General features: G+C 44.2%; 1 protein-coding gene across 1 annotated transcript in view; it reads left to right on the top strand.

Annotated features, from left to right (window-relative positions):
- Window positions 1-7,907: 7,907 nt before the first annotated feature.
- The window catches only part of LOC127004006 (uncharacterized), a 60,830-nt gene continuing 50,909 nt past the window's right edge, over window positions 7,908-17,828 (top strand). The window contains exon 1 of the mRNA XM_050871158.1: window positions 7,908-8,273. Within this exon, the coding sequence (XP_050727115.1) occupies window positions 7,997-8,273 (277 nt within the window). The 5' untranslated portion in view covers window positions 7,908-7,996. The remainder of the gene's footprint in view (window positions 8,274-17,828) is intronic.

Raw genomic sequence — 17,828 nt, forward strand, 5'->3', positions numbered from 1 at the left:
TCTCTCTCTCTCTCTCTCTCTCTCTCTCTCTCTGTCAAATCAATCCTCATTGACTGCCACGTCCTGTTCCCTGCCTGTCTGTTTGTGTGTGTGTGTGTGTGTGTGTGTGTGTGTGTGTGTGTGTGTGTACATCTGAAGAGATATCGTATTTCATATGTGGCCATCCCTCTCTTCTTTCCCTCTCTTTCTTCCCTCCTCCTATTTTGTCCTTCTCTCTTCTCTTTAATATTTATCTTCCACTTACCATTTTCCTTCTATTCATCAAGTTTTCTCTTTTTTTATCCCTTTATTCCTCTGTTTCCTTTTGGTCTTCTTTTTATCTGTTTTCCCTACAATCTTTCCTCTATCTTCCCTCCTTATTTTTCATTTCATCAATCGTTTTTCCTCTGTGCACTTGATCTGATCCTTCTTTTATCTTTCTCTCTTCTCCTTTTCTCTGTTTTCTATTACCCCCTCTCTATCTCTCTCTTCCTCCTCCTCCTCTTTCATCTCTACCTAACCATCCTCCCCCTCTCATTCTCTTTCTTCCCTTTGCTTATTCTTCATCTTCGCCTCTCGTTCCTTCTTCTTTTCTCTTCTCCTACTCCATCACTGCTCATCCTTGCCTTACGTTCCCTCTTCTGCCCTTTGCTTATTCTTCACCTTTGCCTCACGGTCCTTCTCCTCCTTTTCTCTCCTCCTACTTCTGTGCCCATCGTTGTTTTATGCTCTCTCTCTCTCTCTCTCTCTCTCTCTCTCTCTCTCTCTCTCTCTCTCTCTCTCTCTCTCTCTCTCTCTCTCTCTCTCTCTCTCTCTCTCTTCTCCCACCTGTTCCTTCTTTGCCCGTCTTTGTCGTACCTTCCTCCCTCTCTTTCTCTCTTCTTCAACCTGTTTTCTTTCTTCGCCTCACCTTCATAGCTCGTTCTCCCCCTCCTCCTCCTCCTGCAGCTTCTTCTTCTTCATCTTTATCTCACCTTCATCACTCGTCCTTGCCGGATCAGCAGCGGCGGATGATCTCGAGGAAATCCACCAACTGAGTGAAGGCGAAGGCACTCTGAACAGTATCATCATTTCGGCGCGAGGCAACTTGGCGGTGGGAGGAGATTTCGGCGCCACGGCTGACTCGGCGCGGAGGGGCAGGAGGCGTGATGGACTGGTGGGGTTAGCGGGGAAGTGAAGTTCAGCGAGGAATATGATTTGGCCCAGTGGAAAATTGGACAGGCCCGAGCTTATGACATGTGAGCTGCGGAAAGAAAATGGAAGGGCCGGCGAGAGGGGAGACTTGAAAAAATATATAGAGAGACGGAAAGAGTGGGCGTGTAAAAAATGGTCTATCTCTCTATATATATGAATGTACCGGGGAAAAAGAAGTGAGTGATTTTTTTTTTTTGCTGGATAAATGGGAAATAATGGAGATAATGGAAGTGTAGGAAGACATATTTTGTGGTTTATTTATTTGTTTATTTGCTTTTTTGTGTGTTAAGGTGTGTAACGCAAAATAAAGAATAGAGAAGAACAAAAGACAATACATAAAAAATGCTATAAAATTCATGTAAAAAGAGGCAACTAAAAGGATTACTGACACACACACACACACACACACACACACACACACACACACACACACACACACACACACAGGCAAAAGTAAAAGGCGCCACACACAAGGAACCAACTTTTACCTATTATTTTTCCAACTCGCAAAGGACGTAAAGAGAAAAATTGTATAAAGGCAGAATTAAAGAATTACGTAGAGAACGAAACTAACTCGACGACCAAAACCATTCGCTAAATTTACAACGACGCAAGTCACTGTTGTTTAGTATTGTTTAATGGAGAGCGAAGGTTTAGTAAGGGAAAAGAGGAGGAAGAAGAAGGAAAGGAAATGAAAGGAGAAGAAAAAGGAGAAGAAAGGAAAAAAAGGAATGAGGTCAAGAAAGAATAAGAAAGTGAGAGAAATTGAAAGGAAAGGAAGAGTAATGATAATAATGATAATGATAATAGTAATGATGAAAGTTATAATAATAATAAGAAGAAAAAGAGAAGAAACACCAAGAAGGATACAAAGAATCATGAACAAGAAGAAAAAGAAGAAAAGAAAGATGAGGGAGAAGGGAAAGAATAATAAAACATCTAGAAAAAGTAAAGAAAGGAGAGAAGAAACCTATAATAATGATATAATAATAATAATAATAATAATAATAATAATAATAATAAGAAAAAGAAGAACAAAAAGAAGGAAAAGATGAAGATGCAGAAAGCGGATATATTGTAGAAGAACAAAACCGAAAGAGGAAACTGAGAATAAAAAAAAAAAAAATAGTAATAAAAAAATAATAAAAATAAGATGTAGGAAGTGGACGAGGAAGGATAACAGCAAAACAAACAAACACACAAGCACAAAAGCAAATCAAGAGGAAGGGGAAGCGAAAGCGACAAATCAAGAGGAAGAGGAGGCGGAAGCAGGCAGGCAGGCAGGCGGAAGCAGGCAGACAGCGGGGAGGAGGTATTAGCGTTGATTGAGTGAGTGGCAGCACGCACCTCGGAGCTATTGTCGCTAAACTTCAGCCCCTGACTCGCCTCTTACACCCCACTGTGGCTCCCGAGTGGCGGCCAATCTGCTCGGGGGGAGGGAGAAGGGGGAAGGGGGAGAGGAGGAAAGGAGGAGGGGGATGAGGGAGGAGAAGAGAGAGAGCAGGGGAGGAGAGAGGATGAAGGGGATGAAGAGAGGGATGAAGAGATAAAGACTGGGAGGAAGAGAGGGAGAGGGGGAGGGAGAAAGGGGGGGGTGGAGGAAGAGAGGGAGAAGGGGAGGAAGAGGAGAGGGAGAAGAGGAGGAAGAGAGGGAAAGGGGGAGGAAGAGGGAGGGGGGAAGAGGTGAGGGAGAGGGAGAGAAATTCATCTTTCCTCACCTTCCTCTCTTCATACATCTTTCCTCTGTTGTAATGCGAGAAATCACACAAAACCACACGAAGCCTGATATTCTCCTTTAAAATTCTCAGCGTAACTTTTCCTTGTAAATTTCCCTAGTCAGTTTCTATTTGCAAGTTCCCCGTGTTAGTTTTTCCCTATTGATGATTTCCCTTTGCAAGTTTTCCTTTCTTTTAATATCCTCTCGCAAGACCCCCTTGTAAGGTATTATAAGCTCCCCTTCTTAGAAGAAGCAGTTTCCTTGATTCATTTATCCCTTTAAGTTCAGTTCCCTCCTTTTAAGTTTCTCGTCTTCAGTACCCCTCGCAAGTTTTCACTTTAAGTTTCTCTCTGGGTTCCTCTTCTGAAGTTCAATTCGTAAGTTCCTCTCGTAGCTACTTCCCAACCGAGTATTAATCCTACCACCCCCCTCCTCCTCCTCCTCCTCCTCCTCCTTCTTCTCCTCCTCCTCCTCCTCCTCCTCCTCCTCCTCCTCCTCCTCCTCCTCCTCCTCCTCCTCCTCCTCCTCCTCCTTAGTGCTTGGTCCCATGCTCTTCTTAATTTATGTTAATGATTTCGATGATGGACTCACTTGCAAAGTATTAAAATTTGCTGATGACACAAAAAATCGCCTTTGCTGTCCTTCATCTTCCACCATTGATTAGATAGTTAGTGTAGCTTGTCACAAACAGCCTCGTAAGAACCATCAGGTCTGCTGTTGTTTGTTCTTCCTTTGTGTTACTTTGTGTTCCTCGTCCTCGTCTTCCTCTTCCTCGTTCTCGTCTTCCTCCTCCTCCTCCTCCACTCGGCGCCTCTCTGGATCACTCTGAGCCGGGGACAATCACGGATCCTGAGCCTCACAATCCATCGGAAAGTCGCCACAAGTTCTCAACAGCTGCGAGAGAGAGAGAGAGAGAGAGAGAGAGAGAGAGAGAGAGAGAGATTTACATAGATAGATAGATTTACATAGAAAATCAGACCACACAGACCCCATGGTCCAGACTTGGTGGTCTGTCCTTAAACCTAAGTGATTTTACATTAATCAGAAGACTCCAAAACGTTGCATTTCTACTCTAGTTGATATTAAGTTGAAGGAAGTGACGGTCGAGCTTATTTTTGAAGGAGTCAATCGTGTTACACTGGACCACTGACGGTGGAAGCTTATTCCATTCTCGCACTACAACGTTGGTGAAGAAAAATTTGGTGCAGTCTGAATTTACTTGTCTACATCTGAGTTTTACGCCATTGTTCCTCGTGCGCAAAGTGTCATCGATCATAAACAATGTTGATCTGTCTACATTCGTGAAACCATTAAGTATTTTAAAACATTCGATCAGTTTTCCTCGGAGGCGACGTTTCTCAAGAGAGAACATGTTAAGGGTAGAAAGCCTTTCTTCGTAGGATTTGTTGCGCAAGGAAGGGATAATTTTCGTTGCCCGACGCTGAACACCTTCTAATTTAGCAATATCCTTTGCATGGTGGGGAGACCAAAACTGTACCGCATATTCCAAGTGGGGTCTGACTAAACTGTTGTAGAGCGGGAGTATTACATCTTTATTCTTGAATACAAAGTTTCTTTTAATGAAGCCCAACATTCTGTTCGCTTTATTTGCTGCATCGATGCATTGCTGTGAGAATTTGAGGTTTGACGCGATTTTGACCCCCAAGTCTTTGACGCATTGAACGCTTTTGAGTTTAACGCCGCGCATTTCGTATTCGAACTTCTTATTCCTCGTTCCAACTTGAATGACCTGGCACTTGTCTACGTTAAAGGGCATCTCCCATCTATCCGACCAAGCTGAAATTTTGTGCAAATCCTCTTGGAGGCTTTGCCTGTCTTCGTCAGTGAGAACCGAGTTGCCAATCTTTGTGTCGTCTGCAAATTTACTAATGCGGTTATTGAGTCCAACATCCACGTCGTTGATGTAAATAATGAAACACTGGGCCAGGACCGAGCCCTGAGGGACGCCACTAGTGACAGGCGCCCACTCTGAGTTAAATCCGTCAGAGAGAGAGAGAGAGCTTGTGTGGGTGTTTCGCTCTTGTGGTAGGTAATGTTGGGGATGGTAATGGTCTGAGGAGGAGGAGGAGGAGGTGTTGGAGGAGATGGAGGTGGAGAAGGACGGAAAGAAGAAGCATAGAAAGGAAAAGAGGAAAAGAAGGAGAAGAAGAGGAAGAAGAAGAAAAAGAAGAAGAAAAAAGGAGAGGGGAAGGAGAGGAGCAAGAGGAAAAAAAGAAGAAAAAAGAGAAGGCTGTAGTAAAAAAACAAGGAGCAGAAAGAGGACGAAGAGAGACAAGGAATATTAAGAATTAGAGAAGGAGGAGGAAAAACAGAGGAAGATATTACCCTCTTTTAATAGCCACTCCACCTCATCTCCGGCACCACCACCACCACCACCACCACCACCTGCTTTTATATTTTTCCTCGTTCTTCTTAATCCTATTTTATGAACGGCAGTAACAACGCGTCTGCAGGTATTACTCACGCTCTTCCCTCTCACTCCTGCATTCAACCACCACCACTTTCCTCCTCGCCTCCTCGGACTCATAATACTAAATACAAGGGAAATACTGTGAAAATAAACAATACTTATGTGAATGCGCGTGAGCTGTATAAGTACCAGGGTGGGGGATTATGCTTTTCGAGATACGTTTAATTTATACAGGTGAAATAGGTACTGTGAAAAAGGTACTAAATGGTATGCTTAAACTTTTCTGCACTAGTAAAAGGTTCTATACTCAGGGTAGGCGGGGGCTGAGTGGTAGCGTGCTGGGCCCACATTCACCGCGTGATGGACGACGCGAGTTCGAATCCCCACGCTACCACCTCGGATTTTCCAGTCACCGCCGAGTGGCTTAAAACTACCCACATGCTGTCCTGAAAACAACCCATCAACCCGGACTCTAGAGGAAACCGTCCAAGTTAATCAAGAATAAGCTCCGGGGGGCAGCATGAGCCAAGAGAAGATGGCGCCACTATAAACACTTGCCTGCGCCATGACGGGCTGGGGACGACTACCATCCAGGCCCCTCAAGTAAGCCTACCGGCGCAATAGGCGTAGACGTAAAAAAAAAAAAAACGAAAACTGACCTCTCTTTTGGCCTCTTGTTTTGTTTTACCTTATTGGAGCAGCGCCGTAGCGAGCTTTTTGGTTGCCTATTTTGTTTTATTACCCTTGAGCTGTCTCCCTTGCCTTAAAAAAAATCGCAGTTCACTACTTTATACTTTTCAACAATTTATACTCTATGCTATTCAGTGCTTTATACAAGGTTGAATCGTGTTGTTGTTGAGTGGGTATAAGGATGATCAAGGAGGAACAGAACAAGGATGGACAAGATTGAGAACAGGAACCTAGGAACAACAGAACAAGGAGGAACAAGAATAAGGAGAACAAGAACACAATATCAGTAACAGAATATGAAGAAACATCACATAACGGGAGAGTTTATTTATGAGTGTTGTTTTTATTCTCTCCTGCGCGCGTCATCCTGTGTGTGTGTGTGTGTGTGTGTGTGTGTGTGTGTGTGTGTGTGTGTGTGTGTGTGTGTGTGTAAAAATAAGCGAAAGTCTGGCCGCTGAGTGATTGATTGTGTCTCATAGCTCATATTGGGAAAAAGAAAACGCTCGCTGCCTTCTTTTTTAATTTTTTTATTTGTTAACAATTTTTTCCTGTGTATAAGACGCATTTGCCAATATTATTTTGAGGTACAGTACATACATTCATGTTGATATGTTTCTCTCTCTCTCTCTCTCTCTCTCTCTCTCTCTCTCTCTCTCTCTCTCTCTCTCTCTCTCTCTCTCTCTCTCTCTCTCTCTCTCTCTCTCTCTCTCTCTCTCTCTCTCTCTCTCTCTCTCTCTCTCTCTCTCTCTCTCTCTCTCTCTCTCTCTCTCTCTCTCTCTCTCTCTCTCTCTCTCTCGCTCTCTCTCTCTCTCTCTCTCTCTCTCTCTCTCTCTCTCTCTCTCTCTCTCTCTCTCTCTCTCTCTCTCTCTCTCTCTCTCTCTCTCTCTCTCTCTCTCTCTCTCTCTCTCTCTCTCTCTTTTCTCTCTTTTTTCTTTCTTTCGCTTAGTAGATTGCATACTTCTTCTTTATTGTGTTTTTTGTGTCTTTGAACATAGTAAATACACATTCATATATACATACAAGCAGATACATCCATCCATCTATACAGAAACAAATATATTATACACACACATTTTTTTTTCCATGGTACGTATACATAATAGTCTCCCCGGGAAAGGACAAATCGAGTGTGTGTGTGTGTGTGTGTGTGTGTGTGTGTGTGTGTGTGTGTGTGTGTGTGTGTGTGTGTGTGTGTGTGCAGGGAAAGATAAGACCCAGACACACTTATATGGTGAAGAGCCAGGAGTAGTTGGAGGAGGAGGAGGAGGAGGAGGAAGAGGAGGAAGAGGAGGAGGAGGAGACGCAGCAGGGGGGGAAGAAAGTATTATTTTTCCTTCACTTATTTCCTGCAGCCATTCGCCCCTTTTTTCCTTTTTTTTTCTCGAGCCTTCATGGTGTGTTGCCTGCACCCAAGACTGCCTTTCTCTCTCTCTCTCTCTCTCTCTCTCTCTCTCTCTCTCTCTCTCTCTCTCTCTCTCTCTCTCTCTCTCTCTCTCTCTCTCTCTCTCTCTCTCTCTCTCTCTCTCTCTCTCTCTCTCTCTCTCTCTCTCTCTCGATACCAGCGGTGAAAATAGCCTTTAGCCCTGCCAGCTTATTAATTTTCCACCTGAGCAATTACGTAGAGGTCATTTTAAGGTGACTGACTTCTGAAAGGGACGAGGCGGTATTAGTGTTATTATTATTACTATTACTTTAACTATTATTATCACTGTTGCTATTATTACTATCATCGTTGCCGTCGTCTTCTTAAAATTCTCGTTTTTTTCTTTCCTTCGTGAATGTTCATGTGTATTTTTGCTGCTGAGGGACTGATTTTTTTGTTGCCTTTTACTATTACTTATTACTATTGCTATTACTATTATCATCATTGTTGTCGTCACCTTAATACTCTCGTTTTTTATATATATCCTTCGTGAACGTGCAATGTCTGTCTTTGCCTCACGGGGACTCATTTGTGGTGTTTTGTCTCCCTAACAGGTGCCGTGATGGTCCAGGAGAGGCTGAAGGTAGCGGTGACGAAGGTGACGGGTGACGGGGCCGAGCTGAACTGGGCGACGACGGCGGTGCAGCAGCAAGACGCCCTGACCTGTTCGCTGCACTACGGTCCCAAGACGGAGGCCATGCTGGTGAAGACGGAGGTGCACACGGCCAAGAGCAACATCAAGCTGGCGCATCTCCGGCCCCACACCACCTACTACGCCTTCCTCAGCTGTAGCCACGCCGCCGTTACCTACGACAGCAACACCGTCCACTTCACGCCGCGTAAGTGTTGCGTGTGTTGTGTTATGTGTGCATGGGAGAGGTGTTTGTGGGTAGGTGTTTATCGTGCGTGTGTTTGTCTGGTGTTGTTTGATGGTGGTCTCTCAAGTAGGAAGTAAACGCGGAATTTGATCGTTCTCTCATCATCTCTTTTTGCATTTTGTTTTCCTGTGTGTGTATGGAGGAGGTGTTAATAGGTGGGTGTTTATCGTGCGGTTGTTTGTAAGGTGTTGTTTGATGGTGGTCTCTCAAGTAGGAAGTAAACGCGGAATTTGATCGTTTTCTTAGCATCTGTTTTTCCATTTTATTTTTTGGAAGAGTCGACAGTCAGTTGAGTACTTGTTATTTTACTTTCAGCTCTTAGTGCTTTTGTTTGTTGTTTTCTCAGGAAGGAAGTAAAGACAACATTATTCGTTCTTTTGATATCTTCTCGTGTATTATTATTTTTTTTTGAGTAGTCAGCGTGATAAGTACTTGTTTATATTACTTTCTGTTTTTTTTTCTGCTTTTGTTTGTGTGTTGTTTTCTCGAGAAGGAAGTGAACCTGAATTTGACCGTTCTTTCGACACATCTGCTCGCGATTTTTTTTCTTTTTGAGGAGCAGTCAGTGTGTTGTGGATTCTTGTTTGTCTATCACTTTGTTGTGTTGGGGTCTTTTAAACACCCTTCTTCATTCTAAACAAAGGAGAAAGTGGTGTAATCTTCTAAAATAATTAATAGAAATCCTAATACAGCTACGAAGGAAATTATGGACTCTAGAAACGAGAGAATATATCAGGTTATGGATGCCAAAGAAGATGCAATATTTCAAGTGGATTGGAAACTTATACGGGTGTAGACTTCAGAAGTAAAAGGTCCATATTTATCAACGTCTGACTCTCCCATGACCACTATTTCTCATGGCCACGGACTAGGACTGACTGGGATTTCATGTGCTATTTACCCGCTCAAGGTGCAGACGTTGTGTAAATCTATCACTAGAATCACAAAACAGTCCATGAAAGTCCCAGCAATTTCTACTCGAGGCTTTTCAAACTGTCGAACGGAGATGTCGATACGTTTAATAATACGAGCTTATATAGATTCCAGAGAGATTCAATATTTCAAGTTGGATAGACACCGCTAAGATACTTCACGTTATAAGTTACAGAGAAGATACAATATTCCAATTTTTTTTTACAGCAAAGGGGACAGCACAAGGGCACAAAAAAGGAGATAATAAAATAAAAAAAAACCCGCTACTTGCTGCTCCTGTAAATAATCCGAAGAGGTGGCCGAAAGGGGGGTCAATTACGGGAGGAGAAATCGCGTAGACAGTGATATGATCCGAGTTATGTTACCCCCCAAGATTGTTATTTGTCGCTCACTGTCTATGTACCTCTACGCGGCACTTGTAGGAAGATGTTAAGGGGGGCAAATATTTGATGGTGGTTCTCGCTATGTTTAAGTCAGTGCCGCGCGTTGATGAATATTGCCTGCTCGTATTAATTATTATCCTTTCCACACACATTTCCCGCATTGCCAATTACCACCTCGGCCTTCCAGCTACTGACTTGTAATTATTCACGATGCTATTCACTAAGTATGTAGATTCCTCCTCCTCCTCCTCCTTAGCCTCCACTTCTCTTCGATCTCTAAACCTCCTCCTTCTCCCTCTTCTTAGGCCTTACTCCTCTTTAATTTTCTCTCCTTCCTTTCTTCTACTTGTCATCCTCCTCTTCCCTCTTCTTAGGCCTTATTTTCGTCTCCTTCCTTTCTTCTACTTATCCTCCTCCTTCTGCCTCTTCTTAGGCCTTACTCCTCTTCGATTTCTTCTCCTCCCTTTCTTCTACTTCTCCTCCCTCTTCTTAGGCCTTACTCCTCTTCGATTTCTTCTCCTCCCTTTCTTCTACTTCTCCTCCCTCTTCTTATCGGTCATTTTTACCTTTTCCTCCATCTCTTTCCTCGTCTTCTCGTCTACCGCTTCTTCTTCTTTGCCCTTACTTCTCTCTGACCTCTTCCCTTCCTCCTCCTCTTGTTATCCTTCTCTCCTCTATATACATGTTTCTTCCATTTCTTCTCCTTTCGTCTTATTTAACTTTCTCCTCCTTAGCCATTCCTCTTATTTCTTTTCTTACCTCTTCATTTATTCCAATCCTTCCTTTCTGCTCTACTCGTCCCCTTTTCCTCCTATGCCGTCTCCTCCTCCTTGCACTAATCACCTAACCTAAACTAACCTAACCTAACCTAGTATCATCTCACCTCACCTCACTTAACCTAACCTAACTTAGCCTAACCTTGCCTAGTCTAGTAACATTGCCTAGCCTACCCTACCCTAAACCTAACTAAACCTAACCTAACAACCTCACCTCACCTAATCTGACCTAAACCTAACCTTAACCTAACCTCACCTAACCTAACCCTACCTCTTCCCCTCCGTGTCGTACATGCACTGACCTGAGACTCCCAAAACACGAGAATAACGAGGCAGAGTCGGCCGCAAAGCACACCGCCTACTCGACACTGCTTTGTTCTGCTGTCCCGAGCCATGATTTATTACCTGTGTTTCTCTATGGCTCCGTAAGGCCCCGCGATGAGCTCCTAGCCGACCATACATTGCGTGCCGCCCCTCCTCCTCCAGGCCTCTCCTCTCTTCGCCCCCGTTCTGCGTCCCTACCAGCTAAAGGAGGCTTGAAGAGGGGAAGAAATAGGGGAAGAAATATGTAGACGATCGAGGAAAGGCCTTCACGCGGAGACACAAAGAGCTGGGGGTTATTTATGAGCTCGAGGTGTGTGTGTGTGTGTGTGTGTGTGTGTGTGTGTGTGTGTGTGTGGGTGGGTGTGTGTGTGTGTGGGTGGGTGGGTGGGTGTGGGGTGTGTTCCTCCTCCTCTATTGCGTCCTTCCTCACCCCTCCAGTTCTTCTCCTCCTTCCTCTAGTTCTCCCTCTACCTCTATCCCTCCCCTTGTCCATGCCTCTACCTCTGCTCCCCTATCTGACCCTCTTACACACGAGTACCATTGTCTGTTCCCCGTTCCTACTTCCCTTTCTTGTTGTCGTCCTCGTCCTCGTCCCATTCCTCCTCCTCCTCCTCCCCCTTCTATATGCAGTAATTGTTGGGGATTTCATCTGACCCATCATCAAGTGGTCGCTTCATGGATGTAAGGCGATTTGATGCAGGTCTTCAAGTACCTCAATAAATTCAGGAACGTGGATCACCAAGTTTTTGAACGCCCACTTAACTCGAGGATTACCAAGTTTTTGAACGCCCACTTAACTCGAGGATTACCAAATTTTTGAACGCCCACTGAACTCGAGGATTTGAAATATCGGTCAGCCAGTTTAAGTGAGACTATGCAGCTCAAAATAGATAAAGAAAAAGAAACAACAAATACAAAAATAAGGGATACAGTTATTTTTTTCTTCTCATCGACAGTTTCTTTTTTCTATTGCCCAAACCATGTCAACGAAAAGAAGTTAGTGCGAAAACGATCTAATCCTTCAAAAAATAGCATTAACGGTTACTTTCCTGCGTCATAAGTGAATTAAACTTCGTCATGCGTACTTACAGACAGTGGTTTAACTTTTCCTGCAGGTCATTCAAAGGCCTGACGAATACATTAGATCACTGAAGCAGTGAGCCTCGTTATAAGCCAACAGAATTTCAGCTGCCTGTTTTTTCATGTTTTTTTTTTATGTTCCTTCGTTTTCTCTTACTCCTCCCATTCTCTCTACTGCTTCTCGTTCTACTTCTCCTCGTCGTCTTCCTCTTCGTCCTTCCCCTCTTCGTCCTTCCCCTCTTCGTCCTTCCCCTCTTCGTCCTTTCCCTCTTCGTCCTCCTCCGTTCTATATCGTCGTCCCCTTTCTCCTCCCCTATTCATTCTACTGCTTCTCGTTCTACCTTTCCTCCTCCTCCTCCTCCTCCTCCTCCTCCTCTGGCCGGCCTGTCTCACACCCTCGCCTGCCCGCCCTCTCCATGTCCTCGCCGCCCCTCCGTCTCTGTCACTACATCGACGCTTGGCTGACCCGCGCCTTCCTTCCCTGAAATATTTAGGTGTGTGTGTGTGTGTGTGTGTGTGTGTGTGTGTGTGTGTGTGTGTGTGTGTGTTTGCTCGTGTTTTCATGTATTTTTTCCCTCCCCGCCGTGGGTCGTCCTAATAATTAACCTTAAAGCTGCCGGGGTGTGCGTCGTGTGCTTCCATTCGCATCGAACTTTGCTGCAAGATTTTTACCGTCACGAAAGGGGGGAAAAAAGTAAAATAAAGGAATAAATAAAATGAATAAAATAAATAAAATAGATAGATAAAACTAAAATCTAAATAAAAATCAAATCAAATAGAAAATCAAAATCAAAATCAGAGTCAAAATAAATAAATAAAGAAAGAAAAAAAGAGAAATTATAAAAAAATATAAGGTACAACTCAAAATAGATAAATAAAACTAAGATTTAACTAAAAAGCAAATCAAATAGAAAATCAAAATCAAAATCAGTCAAAATATATAAATAAAGAAAGGAAAAAAATAAAAAGAATAAAAAATAAAAGGTACAATTCTTTTTCTTCTCTAGCTCACGTTTTTTTTCGACAGCATCAGCATTCTCATAATTTACCTTCATTTATAATTTACGATCCTTTAAAACTTAGGATAATTTGAACTTTATGATCATTTGAACCTAACGATTATTTCAGCTTAACGATTTCAACCTTACGACCATTTCAACCTTACGACCATTTCAACCTTATGATCATTTCAACCTTACGACCATTTCAACCTTATGATCATTTTAACCTTTCGACCATTTTAACCTTTCGACCATTTCAACCTTACGACTATTTCAACCTTATGATCATTTTAACCTTTCGACCATTTCAACCTTACGACCATTCTAACCTTTCGACCATTCCAACCTTCCGACCATTCCAACCTTTCGACCACTCCAACATTTCGACCACTAAAACCTTACGACCATTCCAACCTTCCAACCACTCAAACCTTCCGACCATTCCAACCTTTCGACCACTCCAACCTTCCGACCTTTCCAACCTTTCGACCACTCCAACCTTCCGACCACTCCAACCTTCCGACCATTCCAACCTTTCGACCACTCCAACCTTTCGACCACTAAAACCTTCCGACCATTCCAACCTTTCAACCACTCCAACCTTACGACCATTCCAACCTTTCGACCATTCCAACCTTTCGACCATTTCAACCTTTCGACTACTCCAACCTTTCGACCACTCCAACCTTTCGACCGCTCCAACCTTTCGACCATTCCAACCTTTCGACCACTCCAACCTTTCGACTACTCCAACCTTTCGACCACTCCAACCTTTCGACCATTCCAACCTTTCGACCACTCCAACCTTTCGACCACTCCAACCTTTCGACCACTCCAACCTTTCGACCATTCCATCCTTCCGACCATTCCAACCTTTCGACCATTCCAACCTTTCGACCATTCCAACCTTTCGACCATTCCAACCTTACGACCATTCCAACCTTTCGACCATTCCAACCTTTCAACCACTCCAACCTTTCGACCATTCCAACCTTTCGACCATTCCAACCTTTCGACCATTCCAACCTTTCGACCATTCCAACCTTTCGACCATTTCAACCTTTCGACCATTCCAACCTTACGACCATTCCAGCCTTTCGACCATTCCAACCTTTCGACCATTCCAACCTTTCGACCATTCCAACCTTTCGACCATTCCAACCTTTCGACCATTCCAACCTTTCGACCATTCCAACCTTTCAACCACTCCAACCTTTCGACCATTCCAACCTTACGACCATTCCAACCTTTCAACCACTCCAACCTTTCGACCACTCCAACCTTACGACCATTCCAACCTTCCGATCATTCCAACCTTTCGACCATTCCAACCTTTCGACCACTCTAACCTTACGACCATTCCAACCTTTCGACCATTCCAACCTTACAGCCACTCCAACCTTTCGACCATTCCAACCATTCGACCATTCCAACCTTCCGACCACTCCAACCTTTCGACCATTCCAACCTTTCGACCATTCCAACCTTTCGACCATTCCAACCTTACGACCATTTCAACCTTACAACTATTACAACCTTACGATAATTTGAACCTTACGATCCATATAGCTTAAGCTGTCCGGTCATTCAAATTTTCCCTTGATCAAAGTTTTTATTACCAATTAAAACTTAACCAAAAGTCTTTAAAAGCTCTCTAGAACTTGTCTTGTCCTTTTTTTTTGTGTCTGTCTATTTACCACATTTTTTCGTGAGGTGAAGGACATGTAATTGTTTTTTTCTTTATCTTCCTGCAATTTTCCTTTGAAGCGTTTTTTTGTCTTTTACAACATCGATCGTGACCTATTTTTTTATATATTTTTTCCCCGGCGAGTCTCTTTCTTTCCCCCCAAAACGCCATCAAGACTGACAGACAGAAACTATATCGCCAGTCTATCCCCTCCTCCTCCTCCTCCTCCTCCTCCTCCTCCTCCTCCTCTTCCTCTCTCTCCATCTCCTCCTCTTCTTTTTTCGTCCTCATTTACCTTCCTATCTTTTCTCTCTCTCTCTCTCTCTCTCTCTCTCTCTCTCTCTCTCTCTCTCTCTCTCTCTCTCTCTCTCTCTCTCTCTCTCTCTCTCTCTCTCTCTCTCTCTCTCTCTCTCTCTCTCTCTCTCTCTCTCTCTCTCTCTCTCTCATCTATTATCTTCCTGTTATCTCCTCCTCTTCTTCTTTCGTTCTTTTTTACTATCCTCCCTTTTTCTCTCTTTCTCTCTCTCATCTATTATCTTCCTGTTCTCTCCTCCTCCTCTTCTTCTTTCGTGTTTCCTTATTATCCTCTCTTTTTCTCTCTCTCATCTACTATCTTTCTCTTCTCTCTTCCTCTTCGCCTTCTTATGTCCTCCTTTAATATCCTCCCTTTTTCTCTCTTTCTCTCTCTCATCTGTTATCTTCCTGTTATCTCCTCCTCTTCTTCTTTCTTCCTTATTTACTATCCTCTTTTTCTCTCTCATCTATTATCTTCCTGTTATCTCCTCTTCTTCTTCTTTCGTTCTTCTTTACAATCCTCTTTTTCTCTCTTTTTCTCTTTCTCTCTCTCTCATCTATTATCTCCCTCTTATCTCCTCCTTTGATGGATTCACCTTTTTCCCATAACAGTGTCTCCTTTCTCATCCTCTGACATACACTTCCTTCTTCATATTGGCGTCGTTTATTTACCTCAGCCTTTATCGCGTACCTTCTTTTTCTTCCTTACGTTCGCTCTTCCTCGTTTCGTTTTGCTTCCCTTCTATACCTGAACGTCTGTCTTCCCTTGCAGCATCCCGGCACCATCCAGCATCCTCTCTGTCTTCTCCCTTTTCGCTATCATTTTCTTTTGCGTGCTTTCACTCCTTCACCTTGGCTATATTATTATTTTTTTATCTCCTCTTGCACTTATTACTTCTTCTTTGTATTCAGTCTCTTATTTCTCTTTCGCTCTGTCTCTCTTTCTTCCTCACAGTTTCATTTTTCTCACTTTCCTTCCACCTTCCTATTTTTTCCTATTCCTGTTATTTTGTTTCTCGTCTTTCTCTCTCCGCTCCTGCTTCGTTTCCTCCACTTCCCGTTTCTCCTCCTCATGCTTTTCCTTCCATTCCCGTTCCTCCATTTTATCTTTCTTATTTCCCTCATTCTACTGCCCCTCTTCTTCTTTATTCGATCTTTTTCTCTCACACTCTTCTCTTTTCCTTTCCCTGCTTCCTACTCTCCTCCTCCTCCTCCTTCGTATCACTCTACTACGCGTCTTGCTTCATAATATTTTCCTCCTTCACCTCCTCCTCTTCCTCCTCCTTCGCCTACTGCGCCGCCTCAACCCACTACGTGTTTTCTTGAAGTGTTTACCTCCGCCCTACGCCTCTTCTCGCGTCATTAGGGGGAGGCATCGATGAGGCAGGAGAGCGAGAAAGTGGCGGCCCGCAGCCCTTCTCTCCGTCCTCCCGGCTGTTGCAAAATTGAAAGCTCCTGCGTGTTTGCCCACCGACGGAGTTGACGCGCGCTGTTGACGAAGAAGTGAAGAATTAATGAAGGATTTGGTTAGCAGGAGATATGCTGGAGATAGAGAGACCGGGGGAAATCGAGGGAGAGAGAGGGAAAGTGGGAGTCGGAGAGAGAAAGAGAGGGGAAGAGGACGCCTGGGTTAATGAAGGATTTGGTTAGCAGGAGAGATGCTGGAGGTAGAGAGAGCGGGGGAAATCGAGAGAGAGAGAGAGAGAGGGAAAGTGGGAGTGGGAGAGAGAAAGAGAGGGGAAGAGGACGCCTGGAAGCCTTAGATAGAGCTCATGTTATCGTGTGTGTGTGTGTGTTGGTGTTCGTGTGTTTGTGTGTGTGTTCGTGTGTGGGTGGGTGTTATCGCCCTCGCCCTGCCAAGATGGATGGTGTCAGCGGGGTCTATTGATCTATTCCAACGCCTTCCCCAAGATAGGGCAGCGAGCGGTCACTCCCAAGGGGCGCCCGGGTGTGTGATGATAGGGAGAGAGAGAAGGGGGAAGATAGAGGGAGCGAGAGACACATATATAGGTTAGTCCCCCATTACGAGAGACAGATTGACGCACACACACGCACACACACACACACACACACACACACACACACACACACACACACACACACACACACAAAAGGCGAAAGAGAGGAACAGGGATAAAAAAAAGGCGGACAATCACGTAGTTTCAAGTTGAACGATTGAAAACTTGTCCAGAACGATCACTGCCGCTGCAAAGAAAAGGAGGAGGAGGAGGAGGAGGAGGAGGAGGAGGAGGAGGAGGAGGAGGAGGAGGAGGATAGGGGAATTATAGGTGAGGGACATTGGACGTAGGAGAAGTCAGAGTAGTTTGATGATAAATAGTGGAAACGGAAGAGGGAAAAAAGATGATTACTGAGGTGAAGAAAAATATGAAATGGGAAAAGAAGAAAAAATAAAGGAAAAACAAACATCTGAAGAAAAGAATGCAAGGCTAAGAAAAGGAAGACGAGCAAGAAAAAGACTTTGAAAGAGAAGACGAAAGCGAACACGAAGACGAAGAAGACGTTGGAAGAGAAACAGAAAAAGAAGCAGAAAGAGACATTTAACTCACTCACTCGCCCGGGACAACAGGAGACAGGAACAGAAAACTCGGACGGGCAGGTGTGTGTGTGTGTGAGAGAGAGAGTGTAACGCTTTCTACTCAATCAATATTTCAATCAAGTCTACAGGTCACCTCCGCAAACGTTGCCTGCATTTCCAAGTTTTAATGTTTCCTCCTCCTCCTCGTCCTCCTCCTCCTCCTCCTCCTCCTCTTTCTCCTCCTCTTCCTCCTCCTCCTCCTCCTCCTTCTCCTCCCATCAGCACCAAACGGCGTCCTTCTCCTGACTTAATAAAGTGGACAATGGCCACCCATCGTCACCTTCCCTTCCCTTCCCCTCCCTTCACTTCACTTCCCTTCCCATACATTTCTCTCCCTTCCCTTCCCTTCCTTTCCCTTCCCTTCCCTTTCCTTCCCTTCCCTTCCTTTCCCTTCCCTTATCTTCCCTTCCCTTCCCTTCCCTTCCTTCCTTCCTTCCTTCCC

The sequence above is a fragment of the Eriocheir sinensis genome, chromosome 27, assembly GCF_024679095.1.
Source record: "Eriocheir sinensis breed Jianghai 21 chromosome 27, ASM2467909v1, whole genome shotgun sequence".
NCBI classification, from domain to species: Eukaryota; Metazoa; Arthropoda; class Malacostraca; order Decapoda; family Varunidae; genus Eriocheir; species Eriocheir sinensis.